The sequence below is a fragment of the Passer montanus genome, unplaced genomic scaffold (genome assembly GCF_014805655.1).
Source record: "Passer montanus isolate IOZ18808 unplaced genomic scaffold, ASM1480565v1 scaffold38, whole genome shotgun sequence".
Taxonomy (NCBI): Eukaryota; Metazoa; Chordata; class Aves; order Passeriformes; family Passeridae; genus Passer; species Passer montanus.
Window position 1 is genome coordinate 7144157 of NW_024368596.1, and position 25528 is coordinate 7169684.

The 25528-nt window shown below is 40.4% G+C and overlaps 2 protein-coding genes across 3 annotated transcripts; one reads left to right on the plus strand and one right to left on the minus strand.

Moving 5' to 3' along the window:
* Nucleotides 1–11301, minus strand: LOC120506129 (COMM domain-containing protein 5-like). Its single transcript, XM_039717319.1, has 5 exons — nt 11151–11301; nt 8946–9106; nt 7800–7828; nt 3970–4020; nt 1–1881 (listed from the first exon to the last, which is right to left on the minus strand). Exons 1-5 carry the CDS (start codon nt 11203–11205, stop codon nt 1839–1841), a joined length of 339 nt encoding a protein of 112 aa, XP_039573253.1. The 5' UTR covers nt 11206–11301; the 3' UTR covers nt 1–1838.
* Nucleotides 11285–24055, plus strand: FAM199X (family with sequence similarity 199, X-linked). Of its 2 annotated transcripts, XM_039717317.1 has the most exons (6): nt 11285–11555; nt 14258–14477; nt 16582–16731; nt 17052–17213; nt 18272–18532; nt 19381–24055. In XM_039717317.1, exons 1-6 carry the CDS (start codon nt 11368–11370, stop codon nt 19549–19551), a joined length of 1152 nt encoding a protein of 383 aa, XP_039573251.1. In that variant the 5' UTR covers nt 11285–11367; the 3' UTR covers nt 19552–24055. The 2 variants fall into 2 exon arrangements, with proteins under 2 accessions (XP_039573251.1, XP_039573252.1); XM_039717318.1 differs by lacking the exon at nt 16582–16731.
* The last annotated feature ends 1473 nt before the right edge of the window (nt 24056–25528 follow it).

Below are 25528 nucleotides of genomic sequence, written 5' to 3' on the forward strand. Positions count from 1 at the left end.
AATCAGAAACAAGAGACTGCAAGGGAAATTCATAAAAGAAGAAACAATCTAAAGAGAAAATAGGATTCCTCAGTACAAACCTGTCTGGAATTTGTTTCTCTCCTACATCTGCCCTCACTTAAAAAGGTCTGAATAAGGAGAATTTTGTGGATTTAAGACAGTTGTGCTCAGATTATCTCCTTTTTCTATGCTTAACTATGGTCCATGTTGAAAAAAGAGACCAAGTGACTGTATAATTCTAGTAAACTGATGTCACTATGAAGTTTAGTAAGGGTCATTGTGGTGACTGGCATAGCTATTATTTCAATGATATGCAACTGTGAGGCATAGAAAGGGACCTGCAAACATGTCCTTATCTTCATGCAAATCCAACAGGAACAAGCAAGCAGAGACAAGACAGATGACTTAGGCAAAACAGTTGCATAAGGTCACTGCTTTTCTTCAGCAAAAGCCATCCACTATTGACTAGCAGCAATGTTTTAAAATGTAATGTCAGTGTATTGAGTGTATTTTGAAGCATACTTAAAAAAACCCACAGTGGTTCTTGTTGGTGCAATGAAACTTACAAACTTTAAGTTCCTTATATAATGTTTACTGCCAACCCCAGCTCAGCCTTCAATATTTTTGCCTAGGCTAATGTGTAAGAAGCCAAGCATTTCATTTGTTACTCATACTGCAGGAAGAATCAGGCTGATCAAGTCCTAGTTTATTTCTGTGTGGAAATACAGTTAACAGCAATTAAACTTCAGGTGGTTGACAATTTTCAAAATTTTAACAACATGCTAAGTTCTGGATAACTAAATGGCAAATCTGATACAAATACATAATAACCATTCACTCTTAGATATACATGCAGAAATAATTTCAGAATGAGGTCACTGTGCTGAGGTCTATTCAGCAGGTGGACTTCTGGACTTTGTGTTACTCTTTTTTTTTTTCTCTAAGCATCCTGTGTCCCTGGAATTTATTTATGGTACATTTCAAGGCTACTTCCACTAAGGGCAGGATAAGAAACATTACTTCCTTTATCCATGGTGCTAGACATAATCTAATTACAGACTTTGCAGCAGAAAGGAATCCTCTCTGAACAAATCAAGCACTGTAGGAATGGCAGGCTCACATCACTACTGAGACTCTTGTGTGCAAGTTAGCTGGGCCTTTAGAAACTGCCCAGAAAGATTAATGATCTGATAAGGTACACAGGACACACAGGCTGAGATCCTCCAAGTGTCCTGCATTTTGCAAAGGTGATATAAGAAAGAATTTATCTCTTTGGTGAGGGGAGGTTGAGTGGTGTCAGAAGTGAGAGACATTCCTAATGGCACAGTAAAGAAATGAGCAAAAAAAGTAGATCAGCTGGTTGTTACTCATTGTCAGCTCCTGGATAGGAAGTAGGTCACCACAGCTGGGTGCAGCCATGAGGAGCTGGAGTCTAGAACAGTCATTAGCAGGATTAAACAGTAAGAACAGGCCTTTCCCTCAGTGGAGAGCTGCTGCCAGAGTATTGCTTAAGTTGGAGACTCCCTAAAAATAGCCACAGTGCTACAGTTTCCTTAAGACATGCTAACTCCCATTGATGGAAGTCAGTCCATTCGTGCAGCACCAGCACCCTGGGGGAAGAAAGGAGTTTTAAAAACAGATAGATATTCTACTTAGCTGTGGTGGGAAAGATCAGAAATGGTGACCTCCCAAACAGAGGGGAAGCTTCTGAATACTGTTGAGAGATGGCATTTCTGTGGTCCAACACAAAGCTTTATTTCTGGTCAGGACTGCACTTCTGTACCATTCTCCTAGGAAGAGTCACAGCTTCTACAGCTCAGTTTAAGCTTCTGTCAGGACTATCCCAGATTGGACAAGACCACAATGGGAACTGCAAGAATCCTGAAAGATGACAGAATGTGCATAGTGGCCAACATGCATACAGAAATTACACAGGCTGCTAATCAAGCCATTAAATTCTGAGAGGAATAGCAAAACGGAGCAGCAACGACTCAATGAATCTTACATCCAAAACCTATAGCCTATAATTACATTTTGTAAACACTCTGTGCCAGCAGCTGCAATATACTGTCAGCACATTGTGCAGAAGGCAGAAGTCAGAGCAAGTAGAAGACCTGGATCAGGTAGAGACCATTTTATAGTCCACACAAGTTATGGTGGAAAGGATGACACACCTGGTGACAAGAACACCACCTGCTAAAGATGCAAGTCAAAAATGAAAGATTAGAGAATTTGGAGCAGCAACTGATCTGCCAGTATCAAAACTAAAGACAAGTTCTGGATGGGTCCCTGTGCACATAACAAGATATGCCCAGCAGGCCACTGAGCTGGAAGGCTGAACAAGCTTGCACGTGTGAAATGCTGACAAACAGCACACAGAATGCACCCTCCTGGTAGAAACTAAAGCTACACCATTAGGAAAAAAACCTAGTGCATTTATTATAAACATTCAGAGAGGGTGAAGTTAGTGTTATCCTTTCCTTTAAAAGACAGTTTTAATTTAATGTAGTTATTTGATGTGGCAAGTTTTTCTTTCAGTCTACACAGCTTGATGGAACTGTAGGGACACAAATACAAATACCAAATACTTCAGAGCTGTTGTTTAATGAAAAGATCTCCAAAAATAAGATAAGATGCCAGGAAAAGTATTAAAAATGGATTTTTCTGGGTTATCTACCTCATCCTGAATTACTGAATTTTTGATCACATGCTAATGCATCTCTTACCATCACAAACATATATATTTACAACTCAATAAGCATATGTATGATTCAGTGTTACATTTAAGACTGTAGAAGTAGATCTGTCTAGAAATCAAACCTGAGGTATTTTTCTCTGGTCTCAAAACACAGAGCAAGATTACACTGGATAATTACAGCTTTCAAAATGAGAAAAAGCTAAATTTTTCAGCATCGTGATTTCACAGTAGAAAACAGACAATCATGCATGCTTCAAATTATATCTAAATTTATCTTCCTTTCCTACTGCAAGCAGTATTTCCACTTTGCAACCATGAATTTTGCATTCTTAACACCTATAATTCAAACAGAGGAGCAAAGAAAAGACGAGATGACTGAATTTATTTTTACTCCAGGAACCTTTATCTGTAAGCCAAGATCTTAATCAAAGAAATGAAAAATATTTTTAGCTTTGGTAGCAGCACACAGACCCTTGAGGGTAACTGAAAAACCACAACTATGATTATTTGGATTCCATGCAGAGAATCTGGAGCAGCACTGGGTTAGTGATGTCAAGTGCTGAGTGACCTCAAGTTTCAAGAAGGAAAGTTGGCCCACAATGATCATCAGAGTCCAATTCTTCACCCTGCACAAGTTTGCATATTCAAAACAGTCAAGATTTTGAATTTCTAGATGTAGAATAGGCTAAATATGGTCAAGCAGAGAAACTTCTAGAAAAAGGGAATCCCAAGAATGGACAAAAGAGACAGGCTGTTCAAAAAGCTCTCAATTTAGAACTTACTCTAGAGTGACTGAGGAATGTTGCTTAAAAAGCAAATTACAGCAGGCAGAGCACTTGATATCTCATATATGTTGTCATCAAGTCACTCAGTGTGAATTCACAACTGAACTGTACATTAAGACTTGAGAAATGCTATCTGAGAAAGCTGCCATAAACCAGAGCCTGCCTCTTTTGCTATAACTTGCAATGATAATGATGGCAAAAATGAATAATTCTGCACTGCATTTTTCATCTGTAGGTATTGATTGACCTCACAGTCTATAGAATATTATAAAAACTGATGAACACAGAAAACCTGAAAATTGGCAAGAAAGCTACTTGATGCATGTATTGCCATGCATGATGGACATAATACTGTGCTGAATCAAACTAATGGGACAAGTCTTGTTCTCATTAATTTGGAAAATATTGCTGTTCCTTCAATACACCAAGGATTTGTGTCAGCAGAACTCTGTGCAGCCCTGCTGTCTGCACAATGAAGACACTAACCTGTTACCAAAGACTACACTGGAAAAGTCCACAATGAAATCTTCTGGTATTCTGAAAGAGAAGAGCAAGACAAAACAGTCAGGGATTTTTTGTAACCACAGTTATACAGCTTTACCTGAAAAAAAACCCTAAATCAATTACAGAACACAACAGATGTGTCAACATTTTCCATCTTCCACTGCTTAAAATTGCCAGCTCTTATGTAAGCACTTCAGTATTGATTCATTCAGGGCTCTCAAAAGGACAACCTGTGTTTATACATCAAGAACCCTAAAAACTGTGCTACATCTTCCCATCCTACCTTGTATGGAAATGCTGCATTTTAAAAGAACCCAGTATTGGCTTAACTTCTCTCAGTAAAGTCAAGAAAAATTTCACTGATGGCTTTGACAAGTGCAGAAGGCATGCCAGCAATGCATGCTTTCAAAAATCCCAAACTTACATGTTTCATTTCACTTTCCCCTCAAGGAATTGCCCCTCAAAATTCAGAGGCCCTTGTAGCCAGGGCTACTTACAAAAGGAGCATACGTGGGGACTGGTTGGAGAGACTAACACACTCCACCTACCCTACACCTCTCCACTCCTTCACCATTTCTCTGACACTGCTGTTTCCTTACAAACAAGCTTCTGCTGATTTTCAGTTCAATAGATCAGGCTGTGAATTGCAAAGACCACAGAGCAAACACTATCCACTAGCTGCCTTTGCCATAGGGACAGTAACCTCCTACAGAGACGCAGGTTGGACAAGTGGGAGAAGTCACTACTGCTGCTGCCACAGTTAAATCCAGCACTCACCATGAATCAGTGCCCAGAGACATTACTCACCAGTGGCTTGAGACACACAGCAGTGTATCAAAGAAAAATCAAAGCAGACAAGGATGTTATATGTCCTAAGGAGCTTACAGTGTCTAATGACCAGAGAAAAAACAACTCATCAACTCACACAGCGGGATGATGAAACAGCAGCTACTACAGCTCAAATTCAGAAAGGGAGAAATGGGGTTAAACCACATTTTTAACTAGTGCTTGGATAAAAAGAAATTCATTTCAGCAAGCACTAGAACAGTGTTTTTTGGCTACAAGAGTCTGACTTTCAGAAGAGACGAGACTATTTCTGCAAACATTACTTGTACTTTCATGCAAGTGTATCATTTAGCCCATCCTGACACTGACTGGATAGTGGAATAGCTGGAGACAGGGGGCTGTGATATGATTATGATGATACCTACCACAACACTTGCTTGACTCAAGAGCATTACTAAAACAGAAGCATTAACACTATCTTTGAGTTTGCATTATTTTTGCTGTGCAGTCCATAATCTTGCTGAAAATTCTGTTCCTGGCTCAAGCAGCACACATGAGGCCAGTCACACACAACACAGATAAGATAGAACATGGCACAGCTCAGCCTGAACTACAGATAGCAATCACTTGTCACTGGAACATTCTGAGGAAGGGACTCAAAGGGCAAGAAATGTGTGAAGATGTCTCAATCCCATGCTCTTTGCCTGAGTCATAAAGTTATTAACTACTCTGTGAGGGGAGGGAAAAAAAAGCAACCACAATTTAGTGTGAATTTATTCCCACTGGCTCAGCCACTCAGTAGGGAAGTATGCTAAGAAGTAGGGAAATGCAACTCTTTTAAACTAGAAATATTGATACAGTTAATCAGAATTGGGCATGTATTCCAGCCTCTCTCTTCACCAAAACTAGAAGCCCAGATCAGGTACCTCACCAGAAAATTGAGAATTACAGGATATTATATGGGCAGAATTAGCTCAAGCTTGAGATTCACTGAAAAAATCAAAACAGAACACAATAAGTAAAAAAAAAATAGGGTTACATGGCACAGAGTTCAAATCTTTTGAAATAAGACAGAACAAAAAAGAGGGCTATAGCCTCTTTTTCTGCCTTAAAAGGCAAAATACCTGCCCAAACAGTGGATCAATAATGCCAAGACATCTCTGCTCAACCAATGCCATGTTCTTGGTGCACTTGATCACACAATGGCCACTTCAGCAGGCTAAGTGTCTCAATGCAATTAGTAAGTGCTTTGAAAACAAGCAAGTATTTAATCTCCAAACCCAAGCCCATTGGGAAATGTATGAAATTATGTTTCCCAGAGGAACTGAAGGTGCTAAAGGTGCTACCAAATTTCTAACTACCACAGCCTGAGAGTAGAATAAGCTATTTAGTCTTCTAAAAATTTAGCCACAAGGTGAAGCGAGCTACTTACAGGAAGTGAGAAGGTCAGAGATAGAAGTTAGGAAGAGTCCCAATACTGTGAGAATAATGGGAGCATAGCAGCAACTAGCAGCACATAAAACACTCAAGTCAGCAAGCAGCACAAATGCAGTTACCTAACTATTGCTGCTAGATCAGCCACATTAACCAGAACAGTAAGATAAAAAGATGCATCAAGATATAAAAGATATAAAAAGATCATCAAGACTGAAAAGTATCTGAGTAAAATGTACAAATAAACCATTAAATGAGAAAAAAACTCCCAAACACAACTACAAATGTGTAAATCATTGAAGTGTGGTTAAATGACAAGGACAGGGACCTGGGAGTCTGCATTTCCAGACACAGCCAGCCCAGACAGTGACTTCTGACACTCCTACACCAACTTTCTCCACTGCTCAGAAGAGGAATATTCACCCAGCCCCAGAGAATCTGGCATAAAGCTTTAGTATTCTTCATTATTCCATAATCAAACTTGGCACATTCTGCATGCACTCAAAAGACACCAGCTCCCACTGGGCCAAGAGCAATTCATCAGTTTCTTACTGACCTACTTTAACCTGGGTGTGAACTCCACAATGTGGCAGAGGCAGCAGCTTGCATTTGAGCTCTCAAGACAAAAGGCAGGCCAAACTCCAGCACTGGGCCACAGACAAAACTGTATCAACTTGCAAGGCACCTTTCACTATGCCCAAATGCCACCTTCCATTGATTACACCCCATGTAATGTAATTCATCTGCAGTTTTAGTTTGCTTGAAGTTGCTCATAAAGTTAATCATGCTTATGACTTAACTGTTATGAGGAGAAAGCCAATGTACAGGTTGATGGACAAATAAGGATGAAAAAAGACAATTAGAAACATCTATTTCTCCTAGGTAGCAATCAGAATGTTAAAGAAATGTGTAAAAATAGTGTTTTAAAATAATTAAGCCTTGGTGCAGAGGTTTCACTACAGAAGAAAACATCAACTGCGGTTATTTTCTCATTGCTACTGAAAATAGAAATAAGGGAAAACTATAAATATTACTAGCATCTGATCTCTAGCTTTTAGGATATGAGACCTTCAGATACACTCATGGAAGACTGATATAGATTTTGTCAAAGGCTGTAACAAAGGTCATGATTTCTTGGGTAATGGGCACGAGAAATCATAGCTGAACATGGTGGTAGGGTTTCATGAACGTTATATCATTGACCTTTCAAAGAAGGAAAGAAGTAGGGCAGTTCTTAGCTTCTGAAATGCTACCACTGTCTTACCAAACACTTAAAAAAATATTGCAGGGCAAGGTGGGGATGGCAGAGAGAAGGTCACTCATATTTGCATAACCTACATTACAGAATAAATCAGACCATTCTCCCCAGCAGGTGAAATAAAACTGCTCATGCTCAGTGCTAAATCAAGTCTTACACAACACCTGTTTTTTTCCTCTGGTTTTACATGATGTTTGGCAACAGATGTATTAAGAGGTATTTACAGGTAATTTTCGTACCAACTTTTTTGTGTAAAAAAGTTAATTTGGGGAAGCAGTTACTCAAAAGCCATGAAAAAAACAAATATTAAATGAACTGGTGTAAACAGGCATACCTGAGCTCCTTCAGGTCTTCTTTAAAAACCTAAAAAGACAAGGAAAATGAAATTTTACATGATACAGTCTTAAATGATAATTTCTTACTTACTGACACAGTAGTGGTTACTTATCTGGTATCTTTCCCCAAAAATTTTAGACTTGAGTGCCAGTAGTTTTGAAATAACTGGTAGTATTTTGAAAAGAATTTTCAGAAGTGCTCAATCAAGTTGAGATTTAAAGACCTAAATATCTTGGAAGCCTTTATTTTTCAAACCAACAGACTCTGCCACTTCTTTTATGTAGCTATTCAGAAACATTTTTCTTTTACAGTAACTGTGTGCCCTTATTCTCAAATACATTTTGCAGTAACTTGTTTAAACTGTGACAAGAAAAAGGAAATGGCAGAAGATAAGGTCTGAATATTAAATGCATACTTCCACTACATTTCCTGCAATATGGAAGCTTTCCCAGTGTGCCTGGGTAAATATGAAGCTGTATCTTAAACAAGAGATACTGGAAACCCTGAAGTGGCTCACTCACATAAAAATGAGAAAAGAAAATTGTGAGGTAAAGGAACATGAAAAATGAAGAAAATAGCCATGAAGAAGGTATAGGGGTTGGGAACATGGTGGGTATGTGCATATTCACACCAAACATCCACAGCGTAAGTGGAAATTGCACTTTCTTCCAAATTCCACTATATTGTTCTGGCCTTAAGATCTTCCTTCCTCTATGGAAATAATGTGAACAAAGGAAGCAAACAAACATGAGAAATTAAAATCATGGACAAAAATGAGTGGTATGTGTGAACACCCAGTTAGAGTGAGTGTTGATGCCTGTGAAATAACATTTTGCTATGATTTCTTTGGCAGTTTTAATTTATGAGCGAAAACAAGCATGCACAGTGAACAAGATGCTGAAGCATAAATAGATACAGGAATCTTTTCCCTAAAGCTTAAATATTTTTTTCAAAAAGCTCAGTCTAAATCTACCCAACAAGTGAAATAATAAGTTCCAGATTTCTAACAGTTTCTTCCAACAACCTTAACTTGGAGAATCATTTTTATGTGCAGTTTCCCACCCAGGCAAATGAGATCTAGATGGTGACTTGTGTCTGACACAGCTTTTACCTTATCAAGGTTCCAAGTACTCCCAGAACTTACTTCTTGCTTGAAAGTTGATAAGGGGAGTCTCAATGCTTCTCGGAGGAGGGTGTACATGCCAGAAATGAGGAAAGCAAGTTGCTCTTCTGAGAGGTTAGCACTTTCTGCAATCAGCCTGACAGATTCCTTGCAGTCTTTTCCTTCCAAGGCATTAACAGTGACTGTGAACAAGAAAGCAAAGCAAGATCCTTAATTTACTCAACTGTGTAGCTCTTTGATGGTCAAAGGTGCATTGAGAAAACTCTCACCACAGGAAGAAGCCTCACAGACAAAAATGAAATCAATAATTGAGACAGTGTAGCAGAGCCTGCAATAACACTTGTTGGATAACCTTCAGATACTGTTACATGCAGTTTTTGCATCCTGAACTGACCAGGTACACGAAACTGCATCTCATTTTTTACATTACTCTTTGTTTAGCAATAGAGTAACAGCAACAGCATTGAAAAACGAACCTGGTGCAACTGCAAGAGCAACGGAGATAAACAGTGTTGAAATCCATCACATCTTCAAAGATTACAAAACCTTCAGAGGAAAAACTGCAGCCCTGCAAACCGTGAGTCACAGGCCAGCGAGAGCAGACAGCGATGGGAGATTTGTGCCAGCTCTGCATAACTGGAGGGAGGCTGTGCCCACCCACTGCAGGGGGACCTGCACTGGGGTCACTGCCCTGGCTCCAGGCAGCTGGTTCTGAAGGAGTGTCTGCCCCTGCTATGGTAGGAAGCATTTATTGCACACCCGAAAGCAGGGGATAACTCACACCAAAATTAAGCCCATAGTCAGGCTTCCTGGCACTGAAAAGGCTTTTCAGTCTCTATGTCCCTGCACTAGACAGCAAATATAGTTCAACCTGTGTACTTACCTCTGTCCCAAATGCCTATACACAGCTGTATTATTTCAAGTATTACAAGGAACCCCTGAGTACACTGCTCATTTCTGCTACTGAGCAGCAACACTTTTAGAGACAAACCAGCTACCAGATGTTTTGAGTCCTTCAAATCAAAAAGGAAATCCCTGACAAGATGTTAGCTGAGAGAACATGCTAGGGTCACACCATGCTGGGCAGAAGCTACCCTCCAGCAAGCTGTGCTTTTGCTCCACTAATAATTCCATTATTCCAAGATTGTTTTACATACCCTAATTTACTCAAGTGTGTAACTCTCGATTTTGATGGTCAAAGGTGCCTTGAGAAAATTCTCACTACACGGAGAAGCCTCACAGACAAAAATGAAATCAGTCATTGCCAATCTTACAGCCTCAACCTCAACAGGGCACCTGCACCTTGGGGTTGCTGTATTGTCTCCTGCATGTTCTGTAGATGCCCACGGGGTCTCTGACTGCCACACACAACCTGACAGCGACTGGGCTGCTGGCTCTGGGACACAGGGATGAGAGAGGAATGACTTTAACAGCACTCAGCTGACTTTAGGAGCCATCCACAGCTGCAGAACTCTGTTCCTCATTATCACAGATTTCACAGAATTGTAGAATACAATGAATCAAGCTCCCCATTTTATTTAAAGCTCAGCTCTAGCTTCCTGTTGGGAAAAGCAATGGGAAGTGCTCCAGGAAGCTGCAGCCTTGCAGCTGCAGCCCTCCAGCTGTCACATAACCACAGAATGTTCTGAGGTGTAATGATCCAGAAGGATCATGGAGTCCAACTCAGCTGTGCACAGGATACCCCAAGAATCCCACCATGTGCCTGAGAGAATTGTCCCAACACCCCTTGAAGTCTGTCACGCTGGTCCTGTGACCACTTTCCTGGGGAGCCTGTTCCAGCGCCCAACACCTGCTAGGGAAAGAATCTTTTCCTCACAGCTAACCCGAAGTGCCCTGACACAGCACTATGCTGTTCCCTCGTGTCCTGTCACTGGTCACCAGAGAGGGCACCGGTGTCCATCTCTCCGCAGCCTCTGGTGAGGAAGGCGTAGCCAGCTGTGAGGTCTCCCTCCAGTCCCCTCCAGGTCCCCTCCAAGTGACCTCAGTCCGCACGGCTTCCCCGCTACGGCCTTTCCCCACTCTCTTGGATCTCCTTCGGAAGCTCTCTAGCAGCTGTCCTTGCCTTCCCGAGAGGATCCACGGCTTCCTCGGGGATCGCGGCTCCTGCCCACGGGCTCCGCCTGGGAACCCCCCGCGTCCCCGTGCGGGGGCAGCGCGGCCCTTCGGCGCCGGGGCGGCGCCCCGCGGGCCCCGCACGGGCCCTACCTTTGAGGAGCCGCCGGAAGGTCTCCTTGCCCACGTCCTGCACGCCCCTGGCCATGGCCTCCACCTCGGCCGGCACACGCGGGCCCAGGAACCCGCGGCCGCCGCCGCCCTCGCCGAGCCCCTGCGCCGCGCCGGCCGCCCGGCGCCGCCGACGCCGTGTGCCCGCGGCGCTCCCGCCGCCGCCTGAGGCGCTCCCGCCGCCCCCGCGCCCGCCGCCATGACCGAGGAGCCGTACGAGAAGTTCCTGGCCCCCGAGGAGCCGTGCCCGCTGCTCTCGCACCAGCACCCGCCGCGGGGCGGCAGCTTGAGCCTGAGCGAGGAGGGCTGCCTGGACGTCAGCGATTTCGGCTGCCAGCTCTCCTCCTGCCACCGCACCGACCCTCTGCACCGCTTCCACTCCAACAGGTGCGCTCGGCGGCTGGGGGCGGCGGTCGGGTGGTGCTGGGGCCGGGGCGGGGGTCGGGCCGCCCTGGCAGGGCCGCGCATCCTTCCCGGCTCCGGAGGGGCACGGCCGGGCTGCAGCTGCCGCGTGTCCGCCCCGCTGCCTTCCCTCCCTTCGGCCGAGCCTGCCTTCGGCTCATCGCCTTACCGCTGACGGTGTCAGCTGGCTCGGTTTTTTAAGATGTGTTTTTTCATAGAATCACAGAATGGTTTCGGTTGGAAGGGTCCCTAAAGGTCATCTAGTTCCAAATCCCCTGCCCTGGGCAGGGAGACCTTCCACTAGGATCAGGATGCTTCTAGCCTCAGTCTGAGTTTCTTAATTTTCGAGATTTTGCATTTTTGAGGGCTGTAGGCAGCTACAGAGTGGTGTGTTGATAAGACTCAAAGGCAGGCCTTGCATGGTCACCAGGCAGACCTTTAGAGATTCAGAGTGAGTTAGGTGGCTTGGTGACTCTACTGACTCTGCAGAAACATTTCCACCCCATGCTGCTAATTAAGGGCAAATTATTCTGCCTGCAATTTCTAGAAGTGCTAATACAGCTCTGCAAAGAAATTCTAGTTGTGTTCATAAAATCAAAATCACAGTCTTGCTTCCTTAGAACCTGATTCTGCTAATACATAGTATTGAGCTTGAATATAGCAATAGCTTTCTTTGAGAATACTCTATGAGATTTCAGTCTCCAACATGCATGTGTCCAACATTCCTGTTGGAGTCCTGTTCCAGTCTTGCAAGATTCTTTTATGGGTTATTAGTATTTCTGTGGCACATGAAGAGTGAATTTGGATTAAGTCATGGAAATTGCACTTTGAAAGTGTCATTCACAAGGGCAAACTTTTAATTATACATTCTTAAATGATTCAGCATGAAAAGCCTTGATCAAACATGATACACTCTCATAATATAGTTCTTAAGTCATAAGACATGAGCAGCAAGATATATTCTTAGAATATCTGTAAATAAATGTGTGACAGTCACCAAATTTGCATTTAATTAATTTTGTACATTTCTCTGTGTTGCCTTCCCAAGTGTGTTGCTCAGGTTTGCTCCTTTTACAAGCCCAGGTTTGTAACCAGGCATCTCAAGGGGTTGTTTGACTTCTCTGGAAAAGGACGTGCCCTGTCTTGCACTGATTAAGCCATTGCAGATGTGCAGCTCCATCCGTGGTGTTCACATAAGGCTTTCTGTTTTTTGAAGTTGGGAGTAATTTTAATGTAGCTCCCTTTTGTTGTTAATCCAGTTCACCCCAGGGAGCACAGCAGCTCCCCAGCCGTGTGAAGGCGAGGCTGACTGCTGTACCTGCAGTGTCTGTGTAGTTTGTTGGTGCTAGAGCCCCTGTACCTCATCCTTTGTTCACTCTATCTCTCATTTCATTATTATTTCATGGATTCTGAAATTGTATTCATGTTGAGTAACGTGCTGTGTCACCAGAGTCTTGTTCTGCTCTCTACCAAGGGGCTGCCTTGCCCACAAGAGTCTGTACCAGCAAGGCATTGGCATCTATAGGGGATGCAGAAAGGGAGGCAGGGCAACAACTCCTGAATCTGCTGCAAGGAAAGTTTTGGAAATGTCTTGAACATTGGATAAATTCACATCTGGCCCAGTAGATGTGGGAGTGAATCCATCACAAACATTTAGCCAGCCTGGTATGCAGCTTAATGAGATTGAGGACCAGCCTGTCTGGTGATAGGATTGCTCAGCTGGACAGAAGAGTGTTTTCTGGTTAGCCAGGCTGGAGTGGACAGGCTGATGGAGCAGGAGTTGATTGTGTGGGTTTGTGTGGTGCATTTTAGATGCCTTTTTCAAATTGTTTTGGCCATATTGCAGTGCTGTGCTGACTCATATTTGTCTCGACCTACTTTTCTCCAATATGTAAAATAAGTTCCAGATATGGAGACTGATTTCATGAGTTTGTTACATTCTGGCTTACTCTCATTAGAGTAAAAAATCTGTTCTGTGAAAACTGAGTTCTCAATAGCTTTCCTTTAGCAACAACTTCAGCTAGCTTGGTAATGAGGCCAAAAAGTGTTTAGTTATGGCATGGTGTCATTTTCACACAGGTCACTTCCCATCCTGCACTGTCTCATTCCAATAGCATGTCCAATGGTTTTGACATTCAGAGTTGTGAATAATAGATCCCTAATGTGTTTCCTTATTAAGCTCTAATTGTGTGGAAGACTGTCAACCTGGAATTTCTTTTTGACTTCTATTTGTCCTGAAGTCAAATTGATTAATTATTTAGTTCTGTTTATTCCAGTTTATATGGAAGTTTAAATATCTCAATACATGGAAAATTTTATTTTTAGTTCAGTGTGTTTTAAAAACCCAACCAGCAGCAAAAAAGGATCAATTTCAGTACTACAGGAGTCATAGTTCTGGGGTAGAAACTGACAATATATGAACATAAAGGTGTAATTATACTAATTATATATGGATTTTACCTTGATATTTGTAACACTGTGTTTCCTTTGGTGTTGTCGATGTACTTTTTATAATACTTAAAAATAGAATTCTTCAATTTACATAATATATAACTTATTTCAATAAAATCAGTGTATGATATCACTGACTAGCAAAGTGGCAGTAGTTTTACAAAGCTTAAAGGAATTTCTTAGGACACATGGTGCCAAGGTTTGCTGCTCTCTAATTGTGCTGTCCTGTTTTGCAGGTGGAACTTGACATCCTGTGGGACGAGCGTGGCCAGCTCGGAGTGCAGCGAGGAGCTGTTCTCCTCCGTGTCCGTGGGGGATCAGGATGATTGCTACTCTCTGCTGGATGACCAGGAGTTCACCTCTTTTGATCTGTTCCCCGAGGGCAGTGTCTGCAGTGATGTCTCCTCTTCTATCAGCACATACTGGGATTGGTCAGACAGCGAGTTTGAGTGGCAGGTAAACTGGTTCCGCTGGAAATGTAAAATAGACTATTGCATGCTGGATTTGGCTGTAGTTGAAAAGTCATAGAATAGAATATCCTGAGTTGGAAGGGACCCAGAAGGATCACTGAAGTCCAGCTCCTGCCCCTGTACAGGACAAGCCCAGGAATTACACCCTGTGACTGAGAGTGTTGCCCAAACACTCCTTGAACTCTGTGGCTTGGTGCTGTGACCACTGCCCTGAGGAGCCTGTTCCACTTCCTGGCCAGCCTCTGGGAGAAGAACCTTTTCCTGATACCTGACTTTAACTTGCCCTGACCTGGCATCCTGCTGTTCCCTTGTGTCCTGTCACTGATCACCAGAGAGGAGAGACTGTTGCCTCCCACTTCTCTTCCCCTCTTGAGGAAGCTGTAGACAGCTATGAAGTCTCCCCTCAGTCTCCTCTTCTGAACAAACCAAGTGACCTCAGCACTTGTTTCTTTGTAACTATTAAACATAGGAGCACATATCTGAATCTTGAACAATAGAAAAAATGTTTTGTTTCATTTTATTCCAACCTCCTTAATCAGGAGTTGAGACTGAAGGTCAGCTCTCCAAAGAAGGTCGCTTATGTGTGATGGTCACTTGGTTTTAGAGACCAGTCTGTGTTTCATGTAGCCATGAGCTTAGACCCTTTGTGCTGAGGATCTGCCCTGCTAATGAAATCTGGTTATAGATATCTGGCCCTATTGATACTTTCTAGGTAAAGTGTATGAACTCTAGCCATAGCTTATTTCTATCCTAATTTTTTCTATGCCAGTAAGAGTACAGAGCTCATTTTGTCTCACCAGAATGGGAAAGTAAATCACATCTTTTTCCCAAGCCTGTGCTGGATGCAGTCCTCATTGGGTATTTCTAGTTTGTGATAGTCTTCCCTGTTCAGCAGCTTTTCAAATGTGATATGCATTTTTAATGTATTATAGACCTAAACTGACTTTTTATATTAAAGACTTAAATCAGCTATGAATGCATACATAACTTTGAAATAGGTGACATAGGCCTTCAGAATTTTTTGGGGAATACTTGAAAATTTTGTCATAAAGCTTAGTCAGAGCATTAGACTATTGCATATAGAGTCTTGTAAGGATAGTACATGAACTGAAAACTGATTTCAAGAAAGCTCAAATCCTGTTCCAGAAGATGCAGGTGAACTTGAGACGTGTACTGAGATCAGCTTTGAATTTCTGACTGGTTTAGTCCACCTGCTGGTCTCAACAATGTATGTCATATCACTGAAATTAAGTGTGTGTGTGTATAATGCAGTCTGTAGGAACAGCTCAGGTTGGATCCCAAAGATTCAGAGCTTTATTGAGTTGTGAAATTTCATTTGCCTGATAAACTTGGCAATTGTTTTGAAAAGAAGCCATTTCCTATGCCTTAGCAAGCTGACAGTATGTTTGATTGGTAACCAGCTTTTTTATTGTTCTTTATTATTTAAAACAAGTTTTTCTTAAGAACTTACTTGATTGGATTTGTAGGATTTTGGAATGACTTTTTTGTAGCTCTTTATGGTGTTATCTGGCAGAATCTGAGCACAATGCAGCTGTCCCACTTTAACTGGAAGTGCATTCAGAAGTCACATATCAGTTGTATACATGAAGCTAGCTGAAGTTCTCAGTTGCTTCCAGGCAAATGGCAGTGATTTTAATTGAATTTTCTTGTGTAATTATGGAGTTTGGTAGGAATTACAGACCTGCTTTAAAATTATCTTCCTTAAACTAGACTTGTGCTCCAAAATGGGATGTGTAGATTTAGGCTGGATTGTCATGGACATTTTCCACTGATGGAGAAGGGAAATAGTTGAAATGTGACTTCAGTCTGTGTTTTCTTAAACACAAATTTTTCAAGAGGATTGATGAGTACAGAATAGTGTGAAATGAATTTGCTGCACTTGTTGTTTACGGGAAGATTCAAGGGAGTATTGCAGGTTTATGAGTAATTAGAAAGAGTTTGTTAAAGTATGGAGATAATCAATGCTTTGTTAATTTGATGGTATGTTTTGAATTGTTAATAGTGTTAGAATAATTTACTATCTGCCTACTCTATTCTAAAGCTTTGTTCTTCCTTTTGCATGTTACAAGTTGCCTGGCAGCGACATTGCAAGTGGGAGTGATGTGCTTTCTGATGTTATACCAAGTATTCCAAGCTCTCCCTGTCTGCTTCCCAAAAAGAAAAACAAGCATAGGAATCTTGATGAGCTTCCATGGAGTGCAATGACAAATGATGAACAGGTGACTTTTTTCCTATGTGAGAACTGCAATGTACAGAAGAGCTTCCAATTAAAAGACACAACTTAAAGGCCATCCTGTGTGCTGTAGGTGTAAATGCAGACCAGTGCAGTACTATTTGATTCTTAAAACTAAACCTCGTCCTTTGGATCTATAGGAGGCAGTTTAATGCCTACTCAAGTTTTCACCCTAAGTTTTTAAGGATACTCAAGGCTAGAACCACGATATTTGAGCATGTTTTATTCTGTCAGTTCTTTCTTTTTTCTCTTTCTCATTTAGAATCAGTAATACTTCAAAATGACTTGCCTTTCTTTGGGTCCTAGGTTGAATATATTGAATATTTGAGTCGCAAAGTCAGTACAGAGATGGGCCTTCGAGAGCAACTTGATATTATTAAAATTATTGATCCTACTGCTCAGATCTCACCTACAGATAGTGAATTCATTATTGAATTGAACTGTCTCACAGACGAAAAACTGAAACAGGTAAGTTCAGGGTTTCAGCATCTGGTTATATATTGCAAAATTTTATGGACTTGTGATCAACTTTTATGCATAATCATTAGATGTTGAGAGAGACACTAGAGCACAGTACTGTCAGTGACAGAAATTAGACTTCAAAAGCATATTTGTATGTATTAAACCTTGATATAAGACTGGTTGTATATTCTCACTATGTGTTAAGCCAGAGCTGGTGAGCGTGTAATGAGTTATGTTGTGGACCTGGTGCTGCTTATGGCACTGTACTCCACTTCATCAGCTGGCAGAGAGTCTTCCTTTGTTCACTGTATATAAATTAGCATTCAAAACTTCAAAAGATTGGAATTCATTGGGGAAGACCATAAATTTCATGTAGAAGGAGATAAAGAATAATGCATTTTAAAGATGTTTCAAGATGCAAATTATTACCAAGAAGGATACCTGGCTGATGGGATAGATACATCCTACTGTCTTCTCAGTCATTGAATTACTGAGATGTGTTGTTGGGAAGAGATGCAGTGTCCATACCAGCTGAACTCCTCCGTGTTGCCCTGATAAAGTTAAAAAAGGAAAACATTCACTGCTTTTATGGGCTTGGTCTGTTTCATATTTCAAACATTTTGTAAGTGTCATCTTAAAGTAGAAAAGTACTTATTTATTTACACACTCTTGTTTGAGTAGCAAAATAAAGGGGGTTGATACATTAAGTAAACAACTTAATTCAGTTGAATTTGACTGATATTCCTGTTTGTTGTTAAAATAATAACACATTGTTACATAGTCACAAACCTGACAAGCAGAAGAGAAAAGAACCCCTCAGTCCTTGCTACATATTTTTCTTCCTTCTATAGTGAAATGCCACAAATGTTAACATAGTTAAGTTCTCTGGGTGACTCCAGATGGCTTGGGATTTAGCAGCCACAGGAAAATGTTTTAGAAGCCTAACTGAACTGACCCAATAACTTCATCATTATTAATAGGCAGACTGTCTTGTTTCCATGAAAAAGAGTATCTCAGTGCAGCATTTATCAAACTATAGTAATTTTGCTGCCTCTGTTCTAAAGGTGAGAAACTATATCAAGGAACATGGACCTCGCCAGCGGTCTGCAAGGGAGAGCTGGAAAAGGAGCAGCTACAGCTGTGCAAGCACCAGTGGTGTGAGTGGTGCCAGTGCCAGCAGCAGCAGTGCCAGCATGGTCAGCTCAGCCAGCAGCAGTGGCTCCAGCGTTGCCAACTCCGCCTCAAACTCCAGTGCCAACATGAGCCGAGCGCACAGCGACAGCAATTTGTCCACAAGTGCTGCAGAAAGAATCCGGGACTCAAAAGTAAAGTTTCTAGTTCTGTGTATCTGTGTTCATTAAGCTGTCTAAACTCCTGAAGCTTGCTCATGGCATCTTACCTGGGATGTTTGTACTGAAGGAGCAGAGTAACTGAGTTACCTGTCTAAGCCAATGATTGTAAGGAGTTGAAACTTGTGCTCTTCCCATCATTTCCATCCAAAAGCCTGGTGTTTGTATGTAGTAGATATTCTAATTCCTTTTGTTTAGGATAAGTGAGTGGGCTTGAATAAGGGCTTATGCATTTAACTTAGGAAAAAAATTGTTTAAGAATGATCACCCTAATTAAGGCATAATTTCTGGACAGTAGAGACACCTGTGATTGTTTTTTGGGTTTTTTCTCAATTAGAAATTTCATCAGGCTTTTTGAATCTTTGTTATTTTTTGAGCATGTCTCATGAGATTTCTTGGTGAGAAGGGACCCTCTGAAGCATGTTTCATTTAAAGTAGAACTGTGGCACTCCTTCTGTCCCCATAATTTAAATTTCAAGTGTGAAGGAGAGAAGCAGTTCTTTCTTGCTCTTCAGCATCTTGGGTTTGTTAATGTCAGACTGTAACGTTTCTCCAGCAATAAAGATTCCTTCAATTGAAGACTTGACTATGCAACATCACAGGTTAATGTTGTGCCTCAGAATACAGTTGTGGTAAATGGTCTTGTTATTTTAATATTAGGTATGATTTTGGATGAAGGTTTACACCACCTCTGAGAATTTGTATTTGTTATTTTTCAGAGCAGGTGTTATTTTAGAGGTTCATCTATATTTGCCAGCTTTGGAGGTGTTTTTTCTAATTTACAGAATAAAATCTTATATTTTTTCTCTTCTGTATTTTGACAGAAACGTTCCAAGCAACGGAAGCTCCAGCAAAAGGCCTTACGGAAGAGACAGCTGAAAGAGCAAAGACAAGCTCGTAAGGAAAGACTGAGTGGATTATTTCTTAACGAGGAAGTGCTGTCTTTAAAAGTGACTGAGGAGGACCATGAAGGAGATGTGGATGTTTTAATGTGACAGGGGTGAATTTATCAGTGTTCTTTCTAAGCCTTAAATGTATTATCCTTATTGTTTACATATATTTCTTGACCAAATTTTCATTAGTATTAACAATGAAAACCAGATCTTTTCTCAAGTGTAATTTTGCTAAGAAGGTCTAAGTATTGAGTAACTTCAGCTTTTTGAGACTAATTTTGCGACAAAGAATTCAGAAACTTACCTGTCTTCTGAAAAGCTGCTGAATAGATGTGATTTTAAGGAAATTTGAACTTGGCTAACATGCTAACTTACTTGCACGTAAGTCTAGGGGTACTTTTGGATGACACAAAGCATGCATTAATATGTTTCAGCTTATTTAGTTTTTTTCCATCTTCGAGTTAGTATTACACTTGACTTTTTCTGTCCTCCTTTCGCATTATTAGGAAGATTGTTTAGCATGAGGAAAAATCTTTTGCTCTATGGGGCTTTCTTCAGCCTTGCTTTTGGTTTGTACAAAATCAAAGTACTGTTGATACTTTTCTAAAAGTTGTGATTTAAATTAAACTATACAGAAAACAAGAAGCAGGACATCTAATGCAGAGAATCTGTAATACAAATACTGCCTAATAATGTAGTTCTTAGGAACCAACTAAAAATTTAAAAAAACCCCTCAAATAATTGCAGACTTAGTCTTCAGAAGGTTATTTTGTTGCTCAGTATCTTAAAATTGTTACTAATGGTTCACCACTACATCCCTAGTACTTCTGTGAAAAGATTCCAATAAAAACACATTTATGCATTGAAAATACACTAACATACAATTAAGTTGTCTAGGACACTACTTAAAATAGTTAAAAACACTAGTGGAAATAGAAGTGCAAAAAGTGGCACACAACTTCAGTGGTTTTCTTCCCCAGAAGCATATCTAAATATATTTGATTCATATTGTTGACAGGAGAACTTAATTAATGCAGCTGTACTTTTAAAATTGTATGTTTAGCTGAGGTTGTCTTCTGTGTGGGTTGTTACACCATGACATGTATCAGAATTCTCCTTTTGTTGTCTATCAGCTTTTGAAATTTCTCATGATAAGAAAATTAGGTAAAATTGTGGCTTTCAGGTAGGGAAGTAGTAGTAGTTTCAACCTTTTTCTTAATTCTGACAATCTTTAAGCTGATTTTAGTTTTTTATCTTGGAACTACTTTTATAGAACTCCTTCCCCCCATGGCTGAGATTAAAAATGATGGTTCTAAATTTTAATATGAAATTTAAAAGTGTATAAAAGTATTTTTGAGTTCTGAGTTTAGGAAATAATTTTTTATTATGTTGATACTTCATGACTGTAATTTTGTTCCTGAATTAAGGAGTTTGACAGTTTAATGTGGCCACAGGTGTCTGTAATTGCAGGATGTAGTCCAATCCTGCAGAATGCATGGTCAGCTTTAGGACTATTGACATTAATGTTCCATGTCCTGCAAAGACTTAATAGCCCTGAGAGCTGAAATATTTTTCTTTCAGAAGTGGAATTCCTTTTAGCCTCAAAATAAACTGAGCAGTAAATTATCTGAACAATGGCCTCTGAAAGTTTTCGATAAGAAATAAATGAGGTCCATAGTCAAACTAATATGTTTGAACTTAGTGCTGCTCTACAACAGGTCCCAGGCTTGGCCATTGACTGGCTAAAAGCCAGGCAATGTCATTTTGAGCTCAAGTTAGCTATCCCATATGGCCAGTTAGCTGTCCCCTAACCACAAGTGTCTGTGACCTGTCAGTGTTTGCTTGTACTGTGCTCTTGCTGGTTGATGCCTCCCTCCTGTACAATCAATACTGAAAACTTCTTAACAGCATACACTTTACTGAGAATTTACATTGACTTAAATCTGGAGCTTCTTTTAAATATCTTGTATGGAAGATAAAATTCAATTGCTATCAATTTGGCAATTTCAGGGTGTGGTTGTTAAACTCTTCCATGGTAATGGATGAATTCATTGTGAAATACTTCACCATGTGTACACTGTCACAGTTCAGTACAACTTTATGTTCTGCATTGACTTTGAAATGTGATTGAATTTTTTTTCTGAAGAAAAATGCACACTTTGTACTGTAGAGAATTGACTCTGAAGTGAATTGTAAGGAAGGTGCAATATCTCAGTGTGGTGGAGCATGAAAGTGTGTCACTTTATTCTGTTTCAGCAGTTATTCAGAGTTTAAGATGCCGCAGGGTTTTGTTGAGAGAAGACCCCATCATTCTGATGAGGTACAGTTCATTCTGGTCACCTGTCCACTAGCTTCCAGAGATCTGAAGTGAGGGAGGATAGTATTTCCATCATAGTGTGAGCATGTAAGTATAAATTATTCTAAGTGATTAGATGGGTCCAGTTGCTCATCTGTTGGACAAAAAGGTCCTGGGTGCCAGAATAGCTGATTGTGCTGTGTTGTCTCCAGCAGGTACTTCAGTCATGTGTGTGACAGTTAAAAGATAGAAGAGAGTGGATTTCCAGTGATTCCATGCTAATAATTTATAGCTCTGTGATCTCATAGATCCAGGATTCTCATAAGAATACAAAGAATACAAAACTGACTGTTCTGGTAAGAATGCAGGATAACATCTTGCTTACCTTAAGTGTTCTTTGCCAAGTACTCAGAGATATGATGTTGTCTTCCCTGATCTCAGAGAATCAGGCCTGAAGGGACTCAGGAGTTCTCATACACTTATACACATTTGGGTTTTTTTTTTCCTTTTGCTTTCTCATCCTCTGTAGTTCCAGTGATACAGTCATTTTGTGGTGGGGGGAGGTTTTTTGTCAGATTCATGTTTTTCCCTGCAGCATGCTCAATGCTTACTCAGGAAGACCCCGTCCTTGGTGGTTTTAAATTACATGTAAATGTGGCACTTAGACAAGGTTTAGTGGTGGGCTTGGCAGTGTTAGATTTAGGGTTTATGATCCTAAAAGGACTTTTTCAGTTTAAATCTCTTAATTTCTGTGAAATACCCATTGTAGTAGTCAAACAGTTGGAACGTTGGATCTTGCTGATACAACTTTTGGCATTTGTGGCTACAGGTGTAACTACTGGGTTCTGATGAAGAGTAACAGACTGCTAAAATAATGCATCCTTATTGAGTTTTTTTCTAAAAGAATAAATCAAACCCCTGCTTTTTGTTAATAGAGAAAAAATGTCAAGCTTAAAAGCAACACAGAGACACACAGGCAAAAACTCAGTTTTTTGGCTTCGTGGTACTGAAACTGTGTCTGTAGGAACTTTGTACCCACTGCAATGTGGGTATAAATTTACATTCTGTAATGATAAGAGTTTGCTTCCATGGTAACTTTTTCTCTGAAAAGGCTTAGAAGGAGCACTGAAGTCTGATTGCAATAGGACTGTAAACAAGAGAGAACATTATTTTCTAATATGATTTTAAATATGAGGAAGAAAGCTGCCTGACAAACTTGGCTGATTTCTGTGTATCTAATGTCATCTTTTGTTAAAATACTTATTTTTTTTATTTGGGAAGCTGATAAAAAGATGGTTACAATGTGCTCAGTATGGGGTGTTTACTCAGAAGAGCAGGAAAAGTCTTTGCAAGACTTTCCTGGGCTCAAATTTTAGTTCTCATATTGTGGTTTGAAACCTGTGAAGATCATTCTCTGGGGAGAAAACAAACCAACCAACCTGCTTGAACTTACATGCATTTACATCAGAGTGCATATACAATACAGAAAGATAAAAATGGCAATATTTACTGTTCATCTATGCTGAATGGCCTGAAGCCATTTCTTTTCTCCTAACACACTTTCAACTTTGAAATCAGTTGATGCATTGGTCTATAAATATTAATAAACCTGACTGTTTTGGGAGCTTTTAAAGTTCATTCATATAAGCCTGATTTTCATGGCAAATGTTGTTAGATTTATTAGTTTAATTTTCTTAAGCTTACTGATCTTGCAATTCTTGGGCACAGAAAAGTCAACAGTTGTCCATTTAAGGATTGCAAAGATTAGTTTATTAATCTATCAAGAGCAAATCTATGTAATATTCAAAGTTTGTCTATTTTGACTGTTAAATCTGATGAATCATATTTGTATTCTCTCCCATCTGGCTAACTTTAAAACATTTCCAAATTACAAATAAATTCTCCAGTGTAAAAAAAAAAAAAATAATTTGTAATATGGAAGCCTTGAATATAGTTAATAACCAAAGCAAGGGGAAGGTGGGAGGGTTGATTTTTTTTTTCTTTCCTTTTGTGGGGGGGAGAGATGAGGGTATAGATTATAGAGTATATGGTATTGCTTAAATTGAGGGTTTTTTCCCCAGGTTCTCTGCTAATTGTATTGCTAAAATGCACTTTTGTATAGAAAACCGTTCTCTGTACATTCTGTATCTACTTGACACAATGTTTATAGAGATTTTTCTGAAGTTGTGAAGGATTTACTGAAAGATCTGATGCTGTTGAATTCAAGTTTTCATTGTATTTGAAAATAGTTATGTGCATATTGAAGTACAGGTTGGAATTAAAACTAATGATATAGCAAAGATATTCTTATGAAATGATGTGGTGTCTTCTTCACAGCAGGGGGATTCATATACAGGACCTGCAAAGTCACTCTTCAGACAGAAAATACAAATAAAGTGACACATCTTAACTGTTCATGATGGCAGAAAGCAAACTGGTTTGTTGATTGCAAAATCTGGCAAGAATTGTTTCATAGGGAAGCAATTAATTGTTGTGAGTTGTATAACCCAAGGTCTTGTACTTAAAGCTGTCTGTCCTTTGTTTTGATTCCTGTGCCAGAGGTATTTTATATATATATGCTCAGCACCAGCAAGGACATGGCAGTCTTTGAACAGGCAAGAGTGAGGACACTTGCCAGCTTATAGTTGTGTTCCTGAACAAAATTTGCCTTCTGCAATACTAAAGTTTGAAGTGTAATATTGCAAAACCTCCTTTTTCCCTTTGGAATCCAGTAAAAAAATCCTGAAAACCTGAGAAGAGGATAGCTGGCATAGGGATGTATTCCTCAGCATGCAGAAAGTTTCCTGCAGCACCTCAGGGATCTAAAGCTGCCTTCTTTGTCTTGGCTGTGGCTCATCAAACACTTCTGGGAGTTGATTCTCATCAAACACTGACAAAAGTTAAAACTGGCCAAGTCTTGCTATCCCAGTTTCTGTAGATGTCGAGGGATGGAGAAGGGCAGGGTGAAAAATGCTGCATATCACAGCAAGTCTTGTCAAACTGTGAGAGATCTTGTTGTGAACAGAACTGTGGAAGCTCTTGCTCTTGTGGTGCTATGCCTTCACCTGAGCAGCCTGCTTGTGTGCTTTTTCTGTTTTCACCCAAAGGTGAGTGACTGTGTGGAATGTTTTGCAACAAAAACCAAATTGAAATGTTTCCAAGGACCTTGACCCACTGGGATGTTGGCTTGTTGCAGCAGTTCATTACCAGGGTACCAGCTGCACGGGTGGGTCTGATCTCCTGTCCCCAGGGTTACATGGGCATGACCAGTGATGTTATGAATCTCTTATTAGCCATCCTTAGGCATTTCTTCATTTCTCTCTCAAGTGTAGCCAGTTTCACTGCATTGAGAAGAACTCATTTGATGGCTTAACACTATTCAGGCACAAACTGAACAAAGCAAAACCAATTGATAAGCTTGCTTTACTTAATTGACAGGGAAGGGTGTCATTGGCTATGGGCTTGCTGTTCTCAACCCACTCTTACTGTACTGGCCTGAACTGTACACTTCACCCAAATATTTTCCAGTACAAAACTAGTTACAGTTTGGTTTCCTGAGATCTGTGCCCTACTGGGTAGAAAACCTCCTTTTTTCATCTCCTTCTGGAATATTCATCCATTGCAAATTGTTCCTCTAGTGTTGAAATCAAATATGAAATATAAATCCAAATCCACATTTCTGTTCTGAAATCTCATTTCATGCTTTTCCTCCACGGTGTGGTGACTTACACCTGGCAGCATCACTGGTGTCAGAACTTATTTCTGATAATGTAGAACACATTC